The sequence below is a fragment of the Anolis carolinensis genome, unplaced genomic scaffold, assembly GCF_035594765.1.
Source record: "Anolis carolinensis isolate JA03-04 unplaced genomic scaffold, rAnoCar3.1.pri scaffold_8, whole genome shotgun sequence".
NCBI lineage: Eukaryota > Metazoa > Chordata > Lepidosauria > Squamata > Dactyloidae > Anolis > Anolis carolinensis.
The window spans coordinates 27,268,278-27,286,431 of NW_026943819.1; the positions used below are offsets into that span (position 1 = coordinate 27,268,278).

At 39.4% G+C, this 18,154-nt stretch overlaps 1 protein-coding gene across 2 annotated transcripts in view; it reads right to left on the reverse strand.

Moving 5' to 3' along the window:
- The window catches only part of arhgef12 (Rho guanine nucleotide exchange factor 12), a 74,741-nt gene extending 64,561 nt beyond the window's left edge, over positions 1-10,180 (reverse strand). For both annotated transcript variants that reach the window (XM_016994718.2, XM_062961385.1), the window contains exon 1: positions 7,516-10,180. In XM_016994718.2, the coding sequence (XP_016850207.2) occupies positions 7,516-7,547 (32 nt within the window). In that variant the 5' untranslated portion in view covers positions 7,548-10,180. The remainder of the gene's footprint in view (positions 1-7,515) is intronic.
- Between the last annotated feature and the right edge of the window lie 7,974 nt (positions 10,181-18,154).

Consider the following 18,154-nt stretch of genomic DNA (forward strand, 5'->3'; position numbering starts at 1 on the left):
TTGCACCAGATGCAAACATATCTTGTACCAATTTCCCAGCTGGTAGAAAAACATCCTCTTTATTGAAGTCTATAATTATGTATAATTTTATTTATTTAGAATATTGATGCCCCGAAGGCAAAAAGTCTCCCAGACAGTCCCTATCCTCTGTTTTATAACCTAAATAAGTCAAGACTCTCAAGGAAAAGGAAATAGGAAGGAGATAGCCCAACAGATACTGCCTCTTCTTCGCTCCCGCAGAGGCTAGGGCTGTGGCAGCCTATTGTTCAGCATAGGAAATAAAATATTAAAAAATCATGTTTTTTTAAAAAAAATAAAGTAATTCCAAGGATACTTGGTCTGTTCTGGCAGAGTAGTCAAAGGCCATTTTTCTTGATTTTTTTTACAGTCATGCAAGCTTCTGCAAACTTTCAGGGCAATTGCTTTTCAAATCTCTTAAGAACCACCAAATAGATCTAAAAGAACAATTTCCATGCAATGGCAACAAGTGATAGGTAGCAAGAAAATGTTTAAAGTGTTTCTCAGGCACCCCGATGTTCTTGTCAGTGAAATAAATAAACAGTTCTGATGAAGAACTTCCAGCAGCAGTGGAAGCAATGATGACAGAAATGGGATTCTCGTCAATTGGCTGTCTTCCAGATAACAAGACCAGGGAGAGTAGCAAACAGCCTCTGACTCACAACTTGTTGCAAGTTTATTTTTCAACCAAGTTTAATTATCTGCTATTTATCAATGACACTGGAATGCTTCTGGAAAAGATATCCTCCTTCACAAAGCCTACTCCAACGATCAAGAGTAGGATCATTTCAGAACACATCATGTCTTCCAGATTTGCACCTGCCAGCAAGCGTCAGCAAAGCATAACAACAGCTAGAGAATGTCAGCCTATAAAAGGATTCAGCCACTTCCAAAAAGATCTTCACAGTCCATGGTCTATCCCGGAATCATCACAGCTGGAAGTACTTCTTTATTTATTTTGAGTTTCCAACCCTCCAAAATGAAGATACCTTTTCCTTTTTTTTTTTGCCAAAGAGCAAATAAAACTTTAAGCTTTAAAAAATCCTCAAGATTCCACATTAAGTGAAATCATCCAAGAGTGCATGTGAAAGCTAAGTATTTTGAGTTTATCATCCATACATAAAATGAGAAATCTTTTTAAAAAATATTTTCAGCAGCCAATTAATGCTTCATATAAAAGATTATGTACAGGCTAGAAATGATAGATTATAGATATACAGAAAAGTAATTTGTGATTACTGTAGCATGCCTTGAATACTAGCATATATTATTTCTAGTGAGCATAATTTGCTTTTTTCAAAACATGCTTATTTCTATTTGAATGGTGTGACTGCATGAATTACAATCCTGTAATACAATTCAGTGGTCCTTAGACAACTGTATGCATACATCTGATAGATACAGAAGTAGCTTTGTTAGGACCTAAGATTTCATAAAAGTATTATTAAAAATCACCTTTGTGTCTACATTTACTGTAGCAGTAAATCTGTATGCTCAACAGAATTTAAAAAAATTTACAGATGGAATTATATGTTTGTGTATACTCCAATCAATATTACTGTGGTTTTTATATTCTAAAAACATACTTTAAACAATAAATGTAACAACAAAATGCCTGTAAATGTTTAAATGGCTTTTTATTTCTATTGCAGATGGACCCAAGCTCTTTGATTATAATTGGTGGGATGCAAAATACAAAAGGTAAAAGATCACTGGCATGCCCTTTCCTGCTGTTAAAATGAGACAAGAATGAAGCATTTTCCATTATCCCCTATATACAGCTTTCTATACCCTTGCTTCAAAGCATTCCAATGGCAACTCAGGACCTTGAAGTTTAGAGTTGTCGCATATGTCTGTATCTGGCAAAGGTTTCAGCTTCTCTCATGAATCAAGTAAAAATGGGCTGAACAGTCTATAAATGTCAGTTCCAGATAATACCTTCCTTAACTAGCCACGGAAGTGGAAGTGAAAACAACAGAACATGCAGTACCCACTGTGATAAAATCACAACCCGCAAGAGCCACTTCTGCCTCTTGAAACCACAGACACAGGGCAAAGGGAAACCACAATCTCTCATCTTGATTTAAAAAAAAATTGCAGGAGCATTTCCCCAGTCTAAAAATTTCAGCTCCCTGTTATGTGATCTGAAGTGCTTCCTTGGTTTTGGAATTTCTATTACCATAAATCAACATACACGTACACACATCATCACCCCATAAAAACACTGAGAACAATAACCAGTGATACATGCTACTTGCTTTAAATCTGTCAGCTAGTACCTGGATCAACCTGTTCAGCTTTCCATCCTTCACACCAGCTTTTGTCAAAGCTACTCCCCCTCTCATTCCTGAAGTACATCTGGTGCTCTCACCAAGGTCAAATGACCCTTTTTCCAACAGACTAGATTCCAAGAGCTTTTCCTCTAGGCACCTTCTACTATATTGGCTCACTCAATATCCCATGAAAAAGCATGCCTAAACTGCTCACAGACTCCTATCAGCTTTAATTTTTCAAAATGGGAAGCCATCCAATTACTCTGTCATGTGACATGACAAACTGGGACTCTGATCATAGCAAATCTGTGTTCATTTTCCTACACGAACAGGCACTATGGAAGAACAGCACATACCACTGCAATGCAAAATGGCTTAAATAAGACAGATTTCATTGCTGCACACATTTTGCTACAGACAGATTAAACTATTTCAAGCCTATTGCTTTTGCAAAGCCACACCCCATTCATGTGGGTACAGGCAGACAACTAAGTAGTTCTCCCTTTGGCAGTTTGTACATGCCATTTCTCTATCCACACCAAGAGGCCCTTCTGGTTAATTCACACCTTGCACTGCACACCACGTCTCCCAGTGAGATCATAACAAAGAAGCCATAATTTCACTGAGCTGTTCAAACAAGTTTACAGGCATCTCTCAAGTCAGCACATTCTGTTGCAATCCTAAAGGTGACAACAATGTTTCTAACAGAGACAACAATTCTTTGGTCACCAAACACTTATGGTCTAGTAGTGACAAACACTACAATAACCCAGAAAATATCGAAATTACAATAAAGGTAACATGGACAAAGGAATATGAGCCATTTACACAACCACTGCACCCAAGGGCAGCACTCTGTCACCTATTTTGTGTTTTAGAGTGACTGTAGATGTTCTTGTTCTTCTATCAAACACAGGATTATAAAGGGCAAATGAAGCATTAGAACAGGCAATATGTACCTATATGCAAAGAAATGGAATCTACCTATAATTTTAAATCTAACAGATGCATAACATGTTTTGACTGGCTAGTGGCTCTGATGGAAAGTTATCCGTTTTTCTACAGAGCTCTTAAGACAGGGTAAGCTCTGAATGGTATAAAGGAATGCAATTCCTCTAGAACTGAATTCTGAAGTGTACGTCTGGAACTGTGAAAATGGCATTAAGTTTTTAAGGGTAGATGCATATGGTGTGAGAGCAGTGTTCAAGTGGGACAGTTGCACAGTGCCAGAATCTTGCTAGATGCTTCCTGGGGAGGCATAAAGCAAAACAGAGCAAAGCACCAAGCCTACAGAGCAGACAGTCAACTTCCTTTTCCTGTCTTCTTTTGTTATACTTTTGTGCCCATAATGCACATTGGATAAACACCACTTCTTCTGATCTGTGAATTTTAAATAGGAGCTGTTTTTTTACGTTGCATTCTTTCCCATACACCAAAGATGGATAACAAGTGGTTTTCAAGATTTTGTTGAATTGCAATTCCTATTCTCACCATTGTCTTGAATAGGTAAAAGTTACTTTCTCAAGTATCTCTGAGGCAAACAGTGTAAGGATTCTGTCAACACAGTGTTACAACAGAAACTGGTAATAGGTAGGATTTAGGTCAAATGTGTGGCACACAATGAAATATTTTTGAGGACACATGTTGCATAAATGTAGTGATATATAGCCACAGACATACATTGCCACAGCTAAAGAATTGTATTCATATCTTCACTGTGTTATATTACAATCACTCTTTAGAAAGAATTGCATACCATGAATAAAGGTGTTGAGAAACAAAGACTCCCCAAGCTATAGAATTATTCCCCAAAACAGTTATAGTTAAATGAATATTCTTGCTGCTCCAAGAAATCATTTCAGTCCTGCTCCAATATCTTGTCCTAGTCAAGTTTTAATTTTATCACTATTAACGAAATTCTGTTAATACAAACATTAGAGAGGTTATAATAATATACACATCTGGAAGCAAAGTGCCACAAAGCTTGACAGGTTCTAACAAAAATTTGAATAGCTCTGAATAGGTGACACAAAGAAAATATCAAGTTTTTGGCAGTCACTGTCAACTTCTCATGTCTCCCGCCCCAGACTTTTAGCCAATTTGAAATGTAAAGCCTCACTAATTGATTTCTTTCAGAATTTGGCTGCATCCAAATATGATGTTTTGGATGAGATGGAAATAATTCAGTATCCATTACTGCCCTGAACTTTCAGTTCTCTACAAGCATTGCAAGTTTATGTCATCTTGAGTTCAGTACAACCAAAGGATTACATACATTTGGCCAGCAGAATACTGCCTCCACCCAAGTAATTACTTCGGCACCCACAGCTTTCTTCAAAACCAGAAAATCAAGCTTTGACATCTGCTAGTATCAGAATAAAAACCTGAAGATAACTGACAAGTTTTAATCACCAAAAAAGATCCAAATCTTCAGCTTTTACTGCAAAGAGAAAAATGCAGGTTTAGTCTCCTTCAGCCAAAATGTTTGGGCCTTGGGGTTTTTCGGGTTTTTGGTTTTGTCAGATTTTGGAATACAGTAGAGTCTCACTTATCCAAGCTAAACGGGCTAGCAGAAGCTTGGATAAGCGAATATCTTGGATAATAAGGAGGGATTAAGGAAAAGCCTATTAAACATCAAATTAGGTTATGATTTTACAAATTAAGCACCAAAACATCATGTTATACAACAAATTTGACAGAAAAAGTAGTTCAATACGCACTAATGTTATGTTGTAATTACTGTATTTATGACTTTAGCACCAAAATATCATGATATATTGAAAACATTGACTACAAAAATGGCTTAGATTATCCAGAAGCTTGGATAAGGGAGGCTTGGATAAGTGAGTACTGTACTTGTATTTGCATATACAAGGTAAATAAGGGGTGGGGGGAAATGGGGTTAGTCACGCATCTGTCATGTCTGAGAAGGACTTCACTCTAAATCTACACAATTTCAGTAAAGATAAAAAAGAGATAAAAAAATCCAGACAGGAGATACATCCCCAGCTTCACCTACTAACCACTGAAAAAAATATACAACTCCAAGAAGAATCGAAAGTTCATCATTATTTGAATTTCACAGATTATTGGCAAAAAGTTGACCACAGGCTACTGGTGGAAGTCAATGATAAACTAAAGTGAGTCAGACTGAAAGTGTTCTTTACCTCCAACCAAAAATAAATCACAATACATCTGCCTAGGACAATTACCAAGGAAGTTATTTATCTCTCTGAGGTTTGATCAGAGATACCACCACACACAGCCTTATGTTCAGAGTCAAAACTTAGGTAAGAATTAAAGCATTTCATTATCTTAGGCTCATGAAACAGATGTTCTTTTAGGGCAAAGGTTAAATACAGTGGCATGCAAGTGCAAACTTCCTAGCTTCAACATTTTTATTTCTTCCCTTACCTAGGGTGTAGACCATCATTCCCAAATATTTTATGAGAATCAGCTGTAAAACTCCACATCAAATATACAAAGAAATTTAAAAATATGGAAGTGTACGACTATTTTACAGCTGTAGTGAGACAAGAATGGAGAATATACTTTTTTCAAGCAACCAATCAGTTCCACTGTCATTCTGTACCTAGTTTCAGTTGTTTCAATATCAGAAGAAGCTACTAGCTACTTAGAACATTTTTACAAGTTACAAAGGGCTACCAGACTAAATGCCCTAAAAGTACCAGATCCTGTCTGCTCTTGAAAGTTAAGTGGGGCTGCCCATGGCTAGAACTTGGATGGGATATGAATACCTGGTGCTGTAGGATACATTTCAAAAGAAGAAGATATCTTCCTTCTCAGGTCTTTTTAAAAGTCAGATTCAGCATTTTAGAAATGTACTGAAAATGCCACATTCAATACAACAGCAAGCCTATAAAACTGACTCACAACTATACTCTATTGTTCAATAATACATGACCTAAATGTTAACAGGACTGCATTATTAGTCTGTTTTGAAGCCAACTCTGGAATCCAAAAAATATCTCTTAGACAAGCAAGGGAGCTTGGTAGTGTTCCTGGTGACTCTATGACTCATATATAAAATAAACTCTTCAAGACTGTTACAGCAATCACAAGGCCAAAGGTTTGGACCAAGATAGCTTGGGTGTGAAATAACAGCATCCTTTCTATTAGGATAAATAGATATTTGCCAGGATGAAAAATAGCTACCTGGTTTTTTTTTCATATCCTTTTTGTCAAACTATGAAGCTATCATAGCTAATGAGGATGGCCTTTTTCCTTGCATTTCCAGATGAAGAGAAATCATACTTTAAAATGCATGACACCTGTTATCTAAGCCAAACAAAATCTAAGGTTCAATGAAATAGGTCATCCCTACAAAGTAAACAAAAGGACAGCATGTAACAGTAGCAAATGCTTTTATCACAATGGCAATCTCAAACAACATGGCCAGTGGCAGATAGGGCGTTAGTCCAACAATGTCTGGAAAGCCATAGGCTACTCACAAGTGTAACACGCATCTTCTAATAGGACAACAGTTGCTGATAGATATATGGAGTGGGGCAGTAGTGCAAGGAGAATCCAAAATACAACAGGAAGAACAGTAGTCATATATGCCAACCTCAGTGGATGTCTCTTCTGCTATGAAGACCGAGAATTCAGAGCCTAATTATGAAGAAACCCACATCATGTGTGCCAGAAACTGAAGCACATTTAGATTGAAGAATATCACTATGCCATGTGAGCTGATTACAATATATTGTGTTTTCCAACTTGATCCCAATGGACTTTCCCCACTAGCATCCTCAGATGGTAGCGCCTCTATACAAAGTCCAAGTTTTCACTGAAGGCCCCTTCTACACTGCCACATAAAATCCAGATTATCTGTTTTGGATTATCTGGCAGTGTAGATTTATATAATCCAGTTCAAAGATGATAATCTGGATTATCTGATTTGATAATGTGGATTATATGGCAGTGTAGAAGGGGCTCCAGTTCCCACAGGAACTTTAGCCACCATCAAAGAATGCCAGAATCATAAACAGACTTATATTAGACTAAACTATTTTCTGATTTAACACAGATGGTTCAAATAAACTGCAAATCAAAAGGGGCTTGATAATTCCAGACCTAGATGCCAATCCCATTTGCTCAGAACTATCAACCTTTGCACTTTTCATACTGTCGCAAGATTAAAGCTTAAATCCAACCAAATTCCAAATAGTTAAACAGGAGATGGGTACACCCTCATACTGACCTGTCCGTGATTGCGGACTGTGAGCCACTCATTGGAGCCCTTGGCAAGGAGACGAGTTTTTAGCCAATCTGCATTGTACTTGATATTTCAAGTAGGTTACTGTCACTTTTCCACACACACAACCAAGTTCAGGATCCAGCTTTATTTCAAAGCACAGAACAAGCCAAGTCGTTTTTTTGTTTAGTAATACTGTACTTCACAATTGTCCAAAAAAATCCATATCAGAGCAGGAGAAAACACAAGAAACCCTTTCTGGCCCAAATCCAAACCGAAGAGAGGGAGAATATCTCCAGAGTCATGATTCGAAGCTCTGAAAATCCTGCTGTTTCCTCAGTTCAGAAGGAACACACATCTCAGTTTAAGAGGCAGCTTGGCCAAGATAGCAACTTTGTCAGACTCCATCTGCTCCAAACTATTTCCAACCCTTGTATTGTCATTTCAGGTCCAGAACTTTTCTCAGGTCATGAGAACATCCCAACCAGATAGAAGGGAAACAGAATAACAATTCTCATCCATGGGAGGGAAGGAATCCTGGGGAGGGGGCTGCAGGCCTCCTCCCACCCTGACTACCCCATGGAATTAATTGTTCAAATGGTTAATTCTCCATCAAAGTCCTCAACTTAATCACCCCTTTTTACAGGAGCAGGGAAAGCTACTCAGCAAAACAGCTTCCAATGTTTTGCTCCCCAAAGACTGATTCCCCCTCCCTTTTAAGGATTTATATTACTATTCTGTCTTAACAGGCTAGAAGGAAATAGACACTACTGCTTCTATATGGGACTGTCAAGAAAATATGCTGAGGGTAGGATTGTATCTTCTTTAGCAATGATTCTTCAAACTGTCAATAGGAAAGCAGCCCCTTCCCATACAGAAATCTCTTCTATCTACAAAAAACACATGAAAAACAGCAAGGCCTCCCCTCCTTTTGTCCCAACGTAGAAAAGGGGAAAATAGTGGCAATAGCTAAGCAAAACCTCAGAGTTAAGATTGAATTGCCCTTGCTCCCTCCTCTTGTCCTGGATGACAATTGGGGCAAAGAAAAAAAGAGGCCTCTGGCCTTCTCAAGCCTCCATCTGCCTTGATATCCCGTCTCTCTCTTTCATCTCCAGGCTGAGTAGTAGAAGCAACAGCAAAATAAAGGCCCAGAATTGGATTCCAAGGTGGATTGTGATGGCACAACACTCCTTCCTCTTGTCCTGTCTTTGGGGTGTGAAGAGAAATCACAGCCACACTTTCTATGGGAGTATGTGCGGGTTTTCTCTATATCCAGTCTCTTTCTTTCTTCTCCTCTAGGCCTGGGGTTGGCACACAAGAATGTGGAATCTGTTGGCCTGCTTCTGTCCTTCTTCAGATCTCCACTCCTTCCGTTCTTCCTCCCCTCTTGTCCTGGAGAAAAGTGCAAGAAAAGTCACAGCCACACCGGGCCCTGTGTGTGTATATATGTATGTATGTTTGTGTATGTATGCTTATGTTTGTATCTGCGTGGAATAAGTTTGCGTATGTGTTTTATGTTTGCACCTGCAAGTGTTTGTGTGTATCTCAGTGTAGGTATGTGTTTATGTATCTGTATAGATGTGTGTATCTGCGTGAAAGTATGTGCTTTATGTTTGTATCTGCATGTAAATGTATATCCGTGTGAAAGTATGTGCTTATGTGTGCGTTTTATGTTTGTGTATGTGTGTATGTATTTATGTTTGTATCTGTATGTGTGTCTGTGTGTTTATGTGTTTAATGTTTGTATCTATGTGTGTGTATGTTTATGTGTTTAATGTTTGTATCTGTATGTGTATGTTTATGTGTTTAATGTTTGTATCTGTATGTGTATGTTTATGTATGTGTTTAATGTTTGTATCTGTATGTGTGCGTGTTTATGTATGTGTTTAATGTTTGTATCTGTATGTGTGTGTTTATGTATGTGTTTAATGTTTGTATCTGTATGTGCGTGTGTCTGTGTGTTTATGCATGTGTTTTATGTTAGTATCTCTGTGTGTAAGTATATGTTTATGTTTGTGTATGCGTGTGTGTCTCTTCAAGCCTTCTTTCTATGTCTTCTTCTTTCCTTCCTTCTCCTCTGGTCCTGAGGAAAAAGGGTGCGAAGAAAAGTCAAAGCAGCCCTTGATGGATGGCTGTGTTCATGTTTGTATCTGTATGTATGTATTGTTTATGTGTGTAGGTTTGTATCTCCACGAGCCTTGCTTGTATTGCCTTTCCTTCTCCTCTGGTCCTGACGAAAAAGGGGTGCAAAGAAGCCACACTCGATGGATATATATATATATATGGCTGGCTGTGTGCCTCCTCTTTGAGGTCCCGTCTCTCTGTCTCTCTTTTCCAGGCCTTCAAGTGCGCCCTGCTCCTCCTCAGCGGAGCCCCCGGCCTGGGCCCCGCTCTCCTCCTCCTCCTCCTGGGCCGAAGTCCCCCTCAGGCCCGTCCGGTGCTTCTCCCTCGACGTCGGGCCTGAGGAGGAGACTTTGTTCCGCCTTCTCCGGAGTTGTGCGGCGTCGCCTCCTCCTTCCCGCCGGAGGAATGCGAGCGGGAGCGGGCTCCTCTCAGGCGGCGAGGCCTGGCCTTCCTCCTCCTCGGCCTCCTCCTCGGCCTCGTCTCCTCCGCAGGCCCCGCTCCGGCCTCCAGCCGCCTCCTCTCCGCTCCGGATCCTGAAGAGATTCTCCTCAGGCCAGCGCTCCCCCCCGCCGGCTTCCCTCAGGCAGGCCCCGGCTCGGCTCCGCTCGGCTACTTTCGGCTCTTTCCGGCTGTTCCCTCCCCCTTTCCTGCCTCTTCTTCCCTGTCGGATGCCTTCGGGACTTTCCGGCGACTCCCGAGCTCATTTGTTTGGGTTTTTTTTTCTCCGGCTACTTTCGGGTTTTTCCGGCCATTCCCGGACTTCATCTCACGTCTCTTCTTCCCCTTGCTTCAGTGGCTCGCTCCACTCGGCTACCTTCGGATTTTTCCGCCAATTCCCGAATTCATTCCCCCCCCCCCCGTGCCTCTTTCCTTAAGGCAGGGGTCCTCAAACTTTTTAAACCGAGGGCCGGTCCACAATCCTTCAGACTGTTGAAGGGCTGGATTATCATTTGAAAAAAATACAAAAATTCCGATGCACACTGCATATGTCTTATTTGTAGTGCAAAAACAACAGCAACAAAAACAACAACAACAACAATGAAAGAACAATACAATATTTAAAAATAAAAACAATTTTAACCAACATACATTTATCAGGATTTGAATGGGAAGTGTGGTCCTGCTTCTGGCCAATGAGATAGTCAAGTTAATTAGGGTTGTTGTTGTTGTTGTTGTTGTGTGCCTTCAAGTCATTTCAGACTTTGGGCGAGCCTAAGTCTAAAATTATTTATTTATTTATTTACTACATTTATTTACTACATTTATATCCCACCCTTCTCACCCCGAAGGGAACTCAGAGCAGCTGTATGTACATACAATATATTATATTATTAGCACAGCACAATTTTAGCATTATACTATATTGAACTATACCACTATACTGTAATATTATATGTAATATATAACATATAATTAATATTATTATATGGTATTATTATTAGTATTATATTGTATAACATTATAATATTTTATCAATATTATATGTATATACTATATATTATTAAAACTGATATAAAAATATTATATTATAAAACTGAAGTTGGGGGCCAGGTAAAGGACCTTGGAGGGCCGCATCCGGCCCTTGGGCCTTAGTTTGGGGACCCCTGCCTTAAGGAATTTGCTCGACTCTGTTCGGCTACTTTCGGAGTTTCCCGACAATTCCCGAACGTAAAACCCCCCTCCCTCCCCTTTATGTTGTTTTATCTTTTGGTTTAATATTTTAAATTATTGTTCAATTACTGTGTGTTGTAATTTATGCAATGTTGTTGTTTGGGCATGTCCCTATGTAAGCCGCCCCGAGTCCCTTCGGGGAGATGGTGGCGGGATACAAAAATAAAGTTGTTTATTATTATTATTATTATTATTATTATTATTAGCGACATTTATATCCCGCCCTTCTCACCCCGAAGGGGACTCAGGGCGGTTTACAAGTAAATATACATAAAATATATTATATTATACGACTATATTGCAATATTATTAGTAATACTGCATGTAATATAAATATACAATTATAATAGTGAATTATAATTATTATTACATTGTATTACATCATATTATTATTAATATTACATGTATATACAATATATTATTAATATAATATAATATTATTATATATTATTATATCATTATATTGATACAGGAGATACATTATTATTATTATTATTATTGTCTCTTTACATCAGCTGGAGGCCCCTCCCCACAATAACATGCTATGCTAGTTTTATATATATGTATATATACACACACACATATATATATGTATGTGTGTGTGTGTGTGTATATATATATACATACATATATATACAATATAATTTACAATAATATATAATAATTATAACATATTGTATATACATATAATATTCATATTATTATATTGTAATACAATATAATGCTAATAATAAAATATAATAATATTAATTATACATTATATTTTACATGTAATACTACTAATAATATTACAATATATTGATACAGTACAATATAGTAATTTATTACCAGTATTGTACTATGCTAATAATATAATATTGTATGTAAATTTAATTTGTAAGCCGCTCTGAGTCCCCTTCGGAGTGAGATGGGCGGCATATAAATGTAGCAAATAAACAAATAAATAAATAAAATATTATTATTAATGCCTAATCGCCCGATTCAGTACTCGGCGACCTTCGGGTTTTTTCCGGAAATTCCCGAACTCACTCCTGCCCCCCCCCCCCCACCCTTTCGCCTCTTCGCTTCGCTCCTATTCCTTCAGGAATTCGCTCGACTCAGTTCGCCTACTTTCGGGCTTTTCCGGCCATTCCCGATCCCAACCCCTCCTCTTTCTCCTTCTCCTACCTCCTAGTTCGGCCCCACTCGGCTACTTTCGGGCTTTTCCGGCCATTCCCGAACCCAACCCCTCCTCTTTCTCCCTCTCCTATTATGCCTCCTAGTTCGGCCCCACTCGGCTACTTTCGGGCTTTTCCGACCATTCCCGAACCCAACCCCTCCTCTTTCTCCCTCTCCTATTATGCTTCCTAGTTCGGTCCCAGTCGGCTACCTTCGGCCTTTTCCGGACTCATTTCCCCCTCCATTATCTCCCCCTCCGCCTCTGTACTTCCGGGATTCCTTCAACGCAACTCGGCTATCTTCGGAATCCTTCGACAATTCCCGCCCTTTTCCGCCTGATCCCTCTGCTCCCTTGAAGAATACGCTCAGGCGGCTTCGGGCTTTTCCGAAGAAGCGGGACTCGTTTTTCCTCCTCTCCCTCCTCCCTTTTCGTCCTCTTCGGAAGGATCCCTCCGCCACGTCACGCCCTTCCTTCGCTCCGCCCTGGCGCTTCCGTCGAAGCACAGCACTGCGCCGCCGCTTCCGCAGTAGGCAGAAAAAAAGAGGGAGGGAAAAAAGTTCCTTTAAGGATAAATATGGAGCGGGAAATCGGATCGCTTTGTGGTTTTGGATAAGAGTTGAGGAGATGCCAGACATGGTCAAAATGGTCTCTACTAGGTACTGGACTCATTTTGGAGGCCGAAGGCTTGTCTACATTGGAGTTAGTCCCGCTTAGGAGAAGAGATCATTGCAACCCAAGCGCCACCTGCAAAATGCTGACACCTTCAGGAAGCTCCTGGTATTGCAATAATTGGTGCCAAAGGAACACATTGAAAACTATGTATGCATTGGCATTGTTTTTCCTATTTCTATTTACTGTATATACTCGAGTATAAGCCTAATTTTTCAGCCCTTTTTTAAGACTGAAAAAGTCCCCCTCGGCTTATACTCGGGTGATGGTCCTGGTTGGCTTATATTTGGGTCACCTTATACTCGAGAATATATGGTACATTTATTATTTTTCTCTATTATTGGTATTATTACATTTATTATTTTTCTCTATTATTGGTATTATTACAAGTATTATTTTTTTCTCTATTATTGTTACTACTATTACATTTATTTTATTCTATTTTTATTATTATGAATGCATTTATTATTTCACTCTGATTTTATTATTATTATTATTATTATTATTGCATTTATTATTTTACTCTATTTGTTATTACAGTAGAGTCTCACTTATCCAACATAAATGGGCCGACAGAACATTGGATAAGCGAATATGTTGGATAATAAGGAGAGATTAAGAAAAAGCCTATTAAACATCAAAATAGGTTATGATTTTACAAATTAAGCATCAAAACATCATGTTATACAACAAATTTGACAGAAAAAGTAGTTCATTACACATTAATGCTATGTAGTAATTACTGTATTTACGAATTTAGCACCAAAATATCACGATATATTGACAACATTGACTACAAAAATGCGTTGGATAATCCAGAACATTGGATAAGTGAGACTCTACTGTACTTGTATTATTTTCCTGTATTTATTATTACAGTAGAGTCACTTATCCAAGCCTCGCTTATCCAAGGTTCTGGATTATCCAAGCCATTTTTGTAGTCAATGTTTTCAATTTATCGTGATTTTTTGGTGCTAAATTCATAAATACAGTAATGACAACATAGCATTAATGTGTAATGAACTACTTTTTCTGTCAAATTTGTTGTATAACATGATATTTTGGTGCTCAATTTATAAAATCATAACCTAATTTGATGTTTAATAGGCTTTTCCTTAATCCCTCCTTATTATCCAAGATATTTGCTTATCCAACATTCTGCCGGCCCGTTTATGTTGGATAAGTGAGACTCTACTGTATTATATTATTAGTATAGCACTATATAAGCATTGTATATTATTATATTGTACTATATGACTATATTGCAATATTATTAGTAATATTACATGTAATATAAATATGCAATTATAATAGTGTATTGTTATTATTTTACTATAATATTGTTATCCCAACATTCTGCCGGCCCGTTTATGTTGGATAAGAGAGAGTCTACTGCATTATATTATTAGTATAGCACAATATAAGCACTATATAAGCACTGTATATTATCATATTGTACTATATGACTATATTGCAATATTATTAGTAATATTACATGTAATATAAATATGCAATTATAATAGTGTATTATTATTATTTGATTATAATATTGTTATCCCAACATTCTGCAGACCCGTTTAGCTTGGATAAGTGAGACTCTACTGTATTATATTATTAGTATAGCACTATATAAGCACTGTATATTATCATATTGTACTATATGACTATATTGCAATATTATTAGTAATATTACATGTAATATAAATATGCAATTATAATAGTGTATTATTATTATTTGATTATAATATTGTTATCCCAACATTCTGCAGACCCGTTTAGCTTGGATAAGTGAGACTCTACTGTATTATATTATTAGTATAGCACTATATAAGCACTGTATATTATTATATTGTACTATATGACTATATTGCAATATTATTAGTAATATTCCATGTAATATACATATACAATTATAATAGTGTATTATTATTTTATTATATTGTTATCCCAACATTCTGCAGACCCGTTTAGCTTGGATAAGTGAGACTCTACTGTATTATATTATTAGTATAGCACTATATAAGCACTGTATATTATCATATTGTACTATATGACTATATTGCAATATTATTAGTAATATTACATGTAATATACATATACAATTATAATAGTGTATTATTATAATATTATTATTATAATATTGTTATCCCAACATTCTGCAGACCCGTTTTGTTATGATTGAGCCTCATGGCTCTGTTACTGACAGACGTGGGCGTAAGACTCCTCGAGAGTCAGATACTCTCGAGGAGCGAGAGAGAAAAAGACTGCGAGACATATTTGCAGCACCATCTGACGAGGAGTCTTTCGAAGGGTTTACGGAGAGAATGGAGGAGGGGCTGGTTAGCTCAGAGGAGGATGAGATGGATTGGACTCGGGTAAGGGAGGAAGTGGGTGCCACTGGCCATGATGGGACAGAAGATGAATGGGGACCTTCAGGATTAGACCCATGGTTTAGCTGGAGGGATGGGACGGGATCCACAGCTGGAGATGCTGTTGGGCGTAGTCAGAGGTGTTCCAGCTCTGACGAGGAAAGTGATGAGGAAACGCCCGGGTTAAGGAGGACAGCTGACAGTGATGAAGATTTGTAACTGGCATAAAATGGGGCTTGGGAGCAATTGCAAATTGCGTTGGGCAAGGTAATCTGGGCAAACGCTTGGGATCCGTGTGTGTGTGGGACGCTTCCCTGAAGACTTGTGTGCTTTCCTGTGCTGTGACGTAAGTTGATTGGAATCCAGGGTCAGACGGCGGGAGGGATTGTGTGGGCATTTGTTTGTGCAAACCTGTGCTTACTCTTATTAGCTTGACCTTCCGTCGTCTTCTTGACGGACGCCATCTCCTGCTTTGAGAACTCGGACTGAACTGACCACGGCTTGTCTTCCCCCCTTCTTGGACTTGGAAAAACTACAAACGTCTGCTTCTGGCTTTGATCTACGGAACGGAACTGGTCTACTCAACTGCTACAATCCTTGGCTGATTTACTCGTGTTGGAGATCCTGTCTGCTGTGTGTGTGGGGGAGCGACGCAAGTTACTCTAAGCACAGTGTTGGCAGCAGAGAGGAATCTGCTGCCAATTAGTTGCATTCTTTGTATCTTTTGTTCCTTGGCTTTCGTTTCGTTTATACCCAGGCTGAAGCAAGCAGTTTGTTTTTACCCGGATTAAACTCCGGTTTAATCCGGTTTATCTTTTGAACATTTACTTTTGCCCCTTTTTGCTCCTAAAGGCAAAAACTGCCTGGCCCTTGTGTTTTACGGGCATTTTTGAGTTCTGTAATCTAATAAACTCTGTTACTTTGAATCTTGTGGCGTTCTGTCCTTGACAGATTGCCCAACGCCCATAAAAAGTTTATTGCAGCAATAAACCCGTCAGGAAGACGATGGATGAGTTAAGGGCCAAAGTAGACCAATTGCAAACGGCTTTTACCGTTATCCAAACAGCTCAGGCTGTGAAAGGACATGTTTTGACTCCTGAACGCTTTGACGGAACCAGGTGCAAGTTGCCAACCTTTTTGGCACAAGTGGAGCTTTATTTTTCTCAGCTCAGTGCTCATGCTTTTCCTACAGACACTAGCAAGGTGGCCTTTATTTTGAGTTTGTTGACCGGTCCCGCAGGACAATGGGCCACTAATTTAATTTTGGGAAATGACCCAGTCAAGGACAATTTGAATAATTTCAAAAAGTTGTTAACTGATACTTTTGGGGATCCTCTCCGCACGGAGAACGCTGGGTGGGCTCTGTATCGGTTGAAACAGGGAAAGGGGACTGTTTTGGATTACTTAAATAAGTTTAACCTGTATCGCCACCAGCTGGATTGGGGGGAAAATGCATTCATGCTTTTATTTACTGCCGGGTTAAGTGATATGCTCCAGGATGAATTAGCACGCTTGGAGCCGGCTGAAAGCTGGGACGCCTTAGTAGCTAAGGTGCTGCGTTTAGACGCAAGGTTCGAGGCTCGTAAACACTCAAAAGCAATGTGTGCGCCACCCATGCATGTAACCAGGGCACCTGTGGTGATGGGGGAAGAGCCCATGGAGCTTGGGGTCTTTAAAAAGCTGTCTACAGAGGAAAAGAGCCGTAGGAGGCAGCTGGGCTTGTGTTTGTACTGTGGGAATGCTGGGCATTTTGCCAAAAATTGTAATGTGAAACCTTCCCAGCTTTCGGGAAAAGGCCAGCCCTAGTGCGACGTGAGTCCAACGCACTAGGGCTCCTCAAGCAGTCAACTGAGGGGAGGAAGCATGTTTTCGTACCCATTACATTATCTGTTGGGGGAAGGGAACTTGTTTCTACTTTGGCACTGCTGGACTCAGGGGCTACGGTCTCCTATGTAGATATTGAGTTTGCTAAGAAGCATGGCATTCCTAGAGTGCGCAAGGCATGCGACGTGTGGGTGGAAGGAGCAGATGGGAGACTGCTGGAGACTGGGGTGGTTAACCATGAAACCTCAGCAGTAACGTGGGAGGTGCAGGGAGTAACGGGAACGTTTGTGTGGGATATTACGAGCTTGCCTAGATATGATGTGATCCTGGGGATGGATTGGCTAGCTGTAGTAAACCCACATGTAGATTGGGCAACACGTAAAGTGATCTTAAAGAGGCAGGATTGTTGCACTCTAAATGTTACTCATTCTGATATGGAGGGAGTGCCTGCTGAGTATGGGGAGTTCTCTGATGTATTTTGTAAAAGAGAAGCGGACAAATTACCACCGCACAGGCCATATGATTGCGCCATCAAGTTGGCAGAAGGTGCGAAACTGCCAGCAGGGAGGCTGTATGCCTTGACTGTACCGGAAAGGCAAGCTTTGCGGGAGTTTCTAGATGAAAATTTAGCCAAGGGGTTTATTCGCCCATCTAGTTCTCCAACTGCGGCACCGGTATTCTTTGTAGCCAAAAAGACTGGGGAACTTAGGTTGGTCTGCGATTATCGGATCCTAAACAAATACACCATTCGGGATAGGTACCCGCTGCCTTTAATCTCGGAACTGTTATCAAGGGTGCAAGGGGCTAAGGTCTTTACCAAGCTTGACCT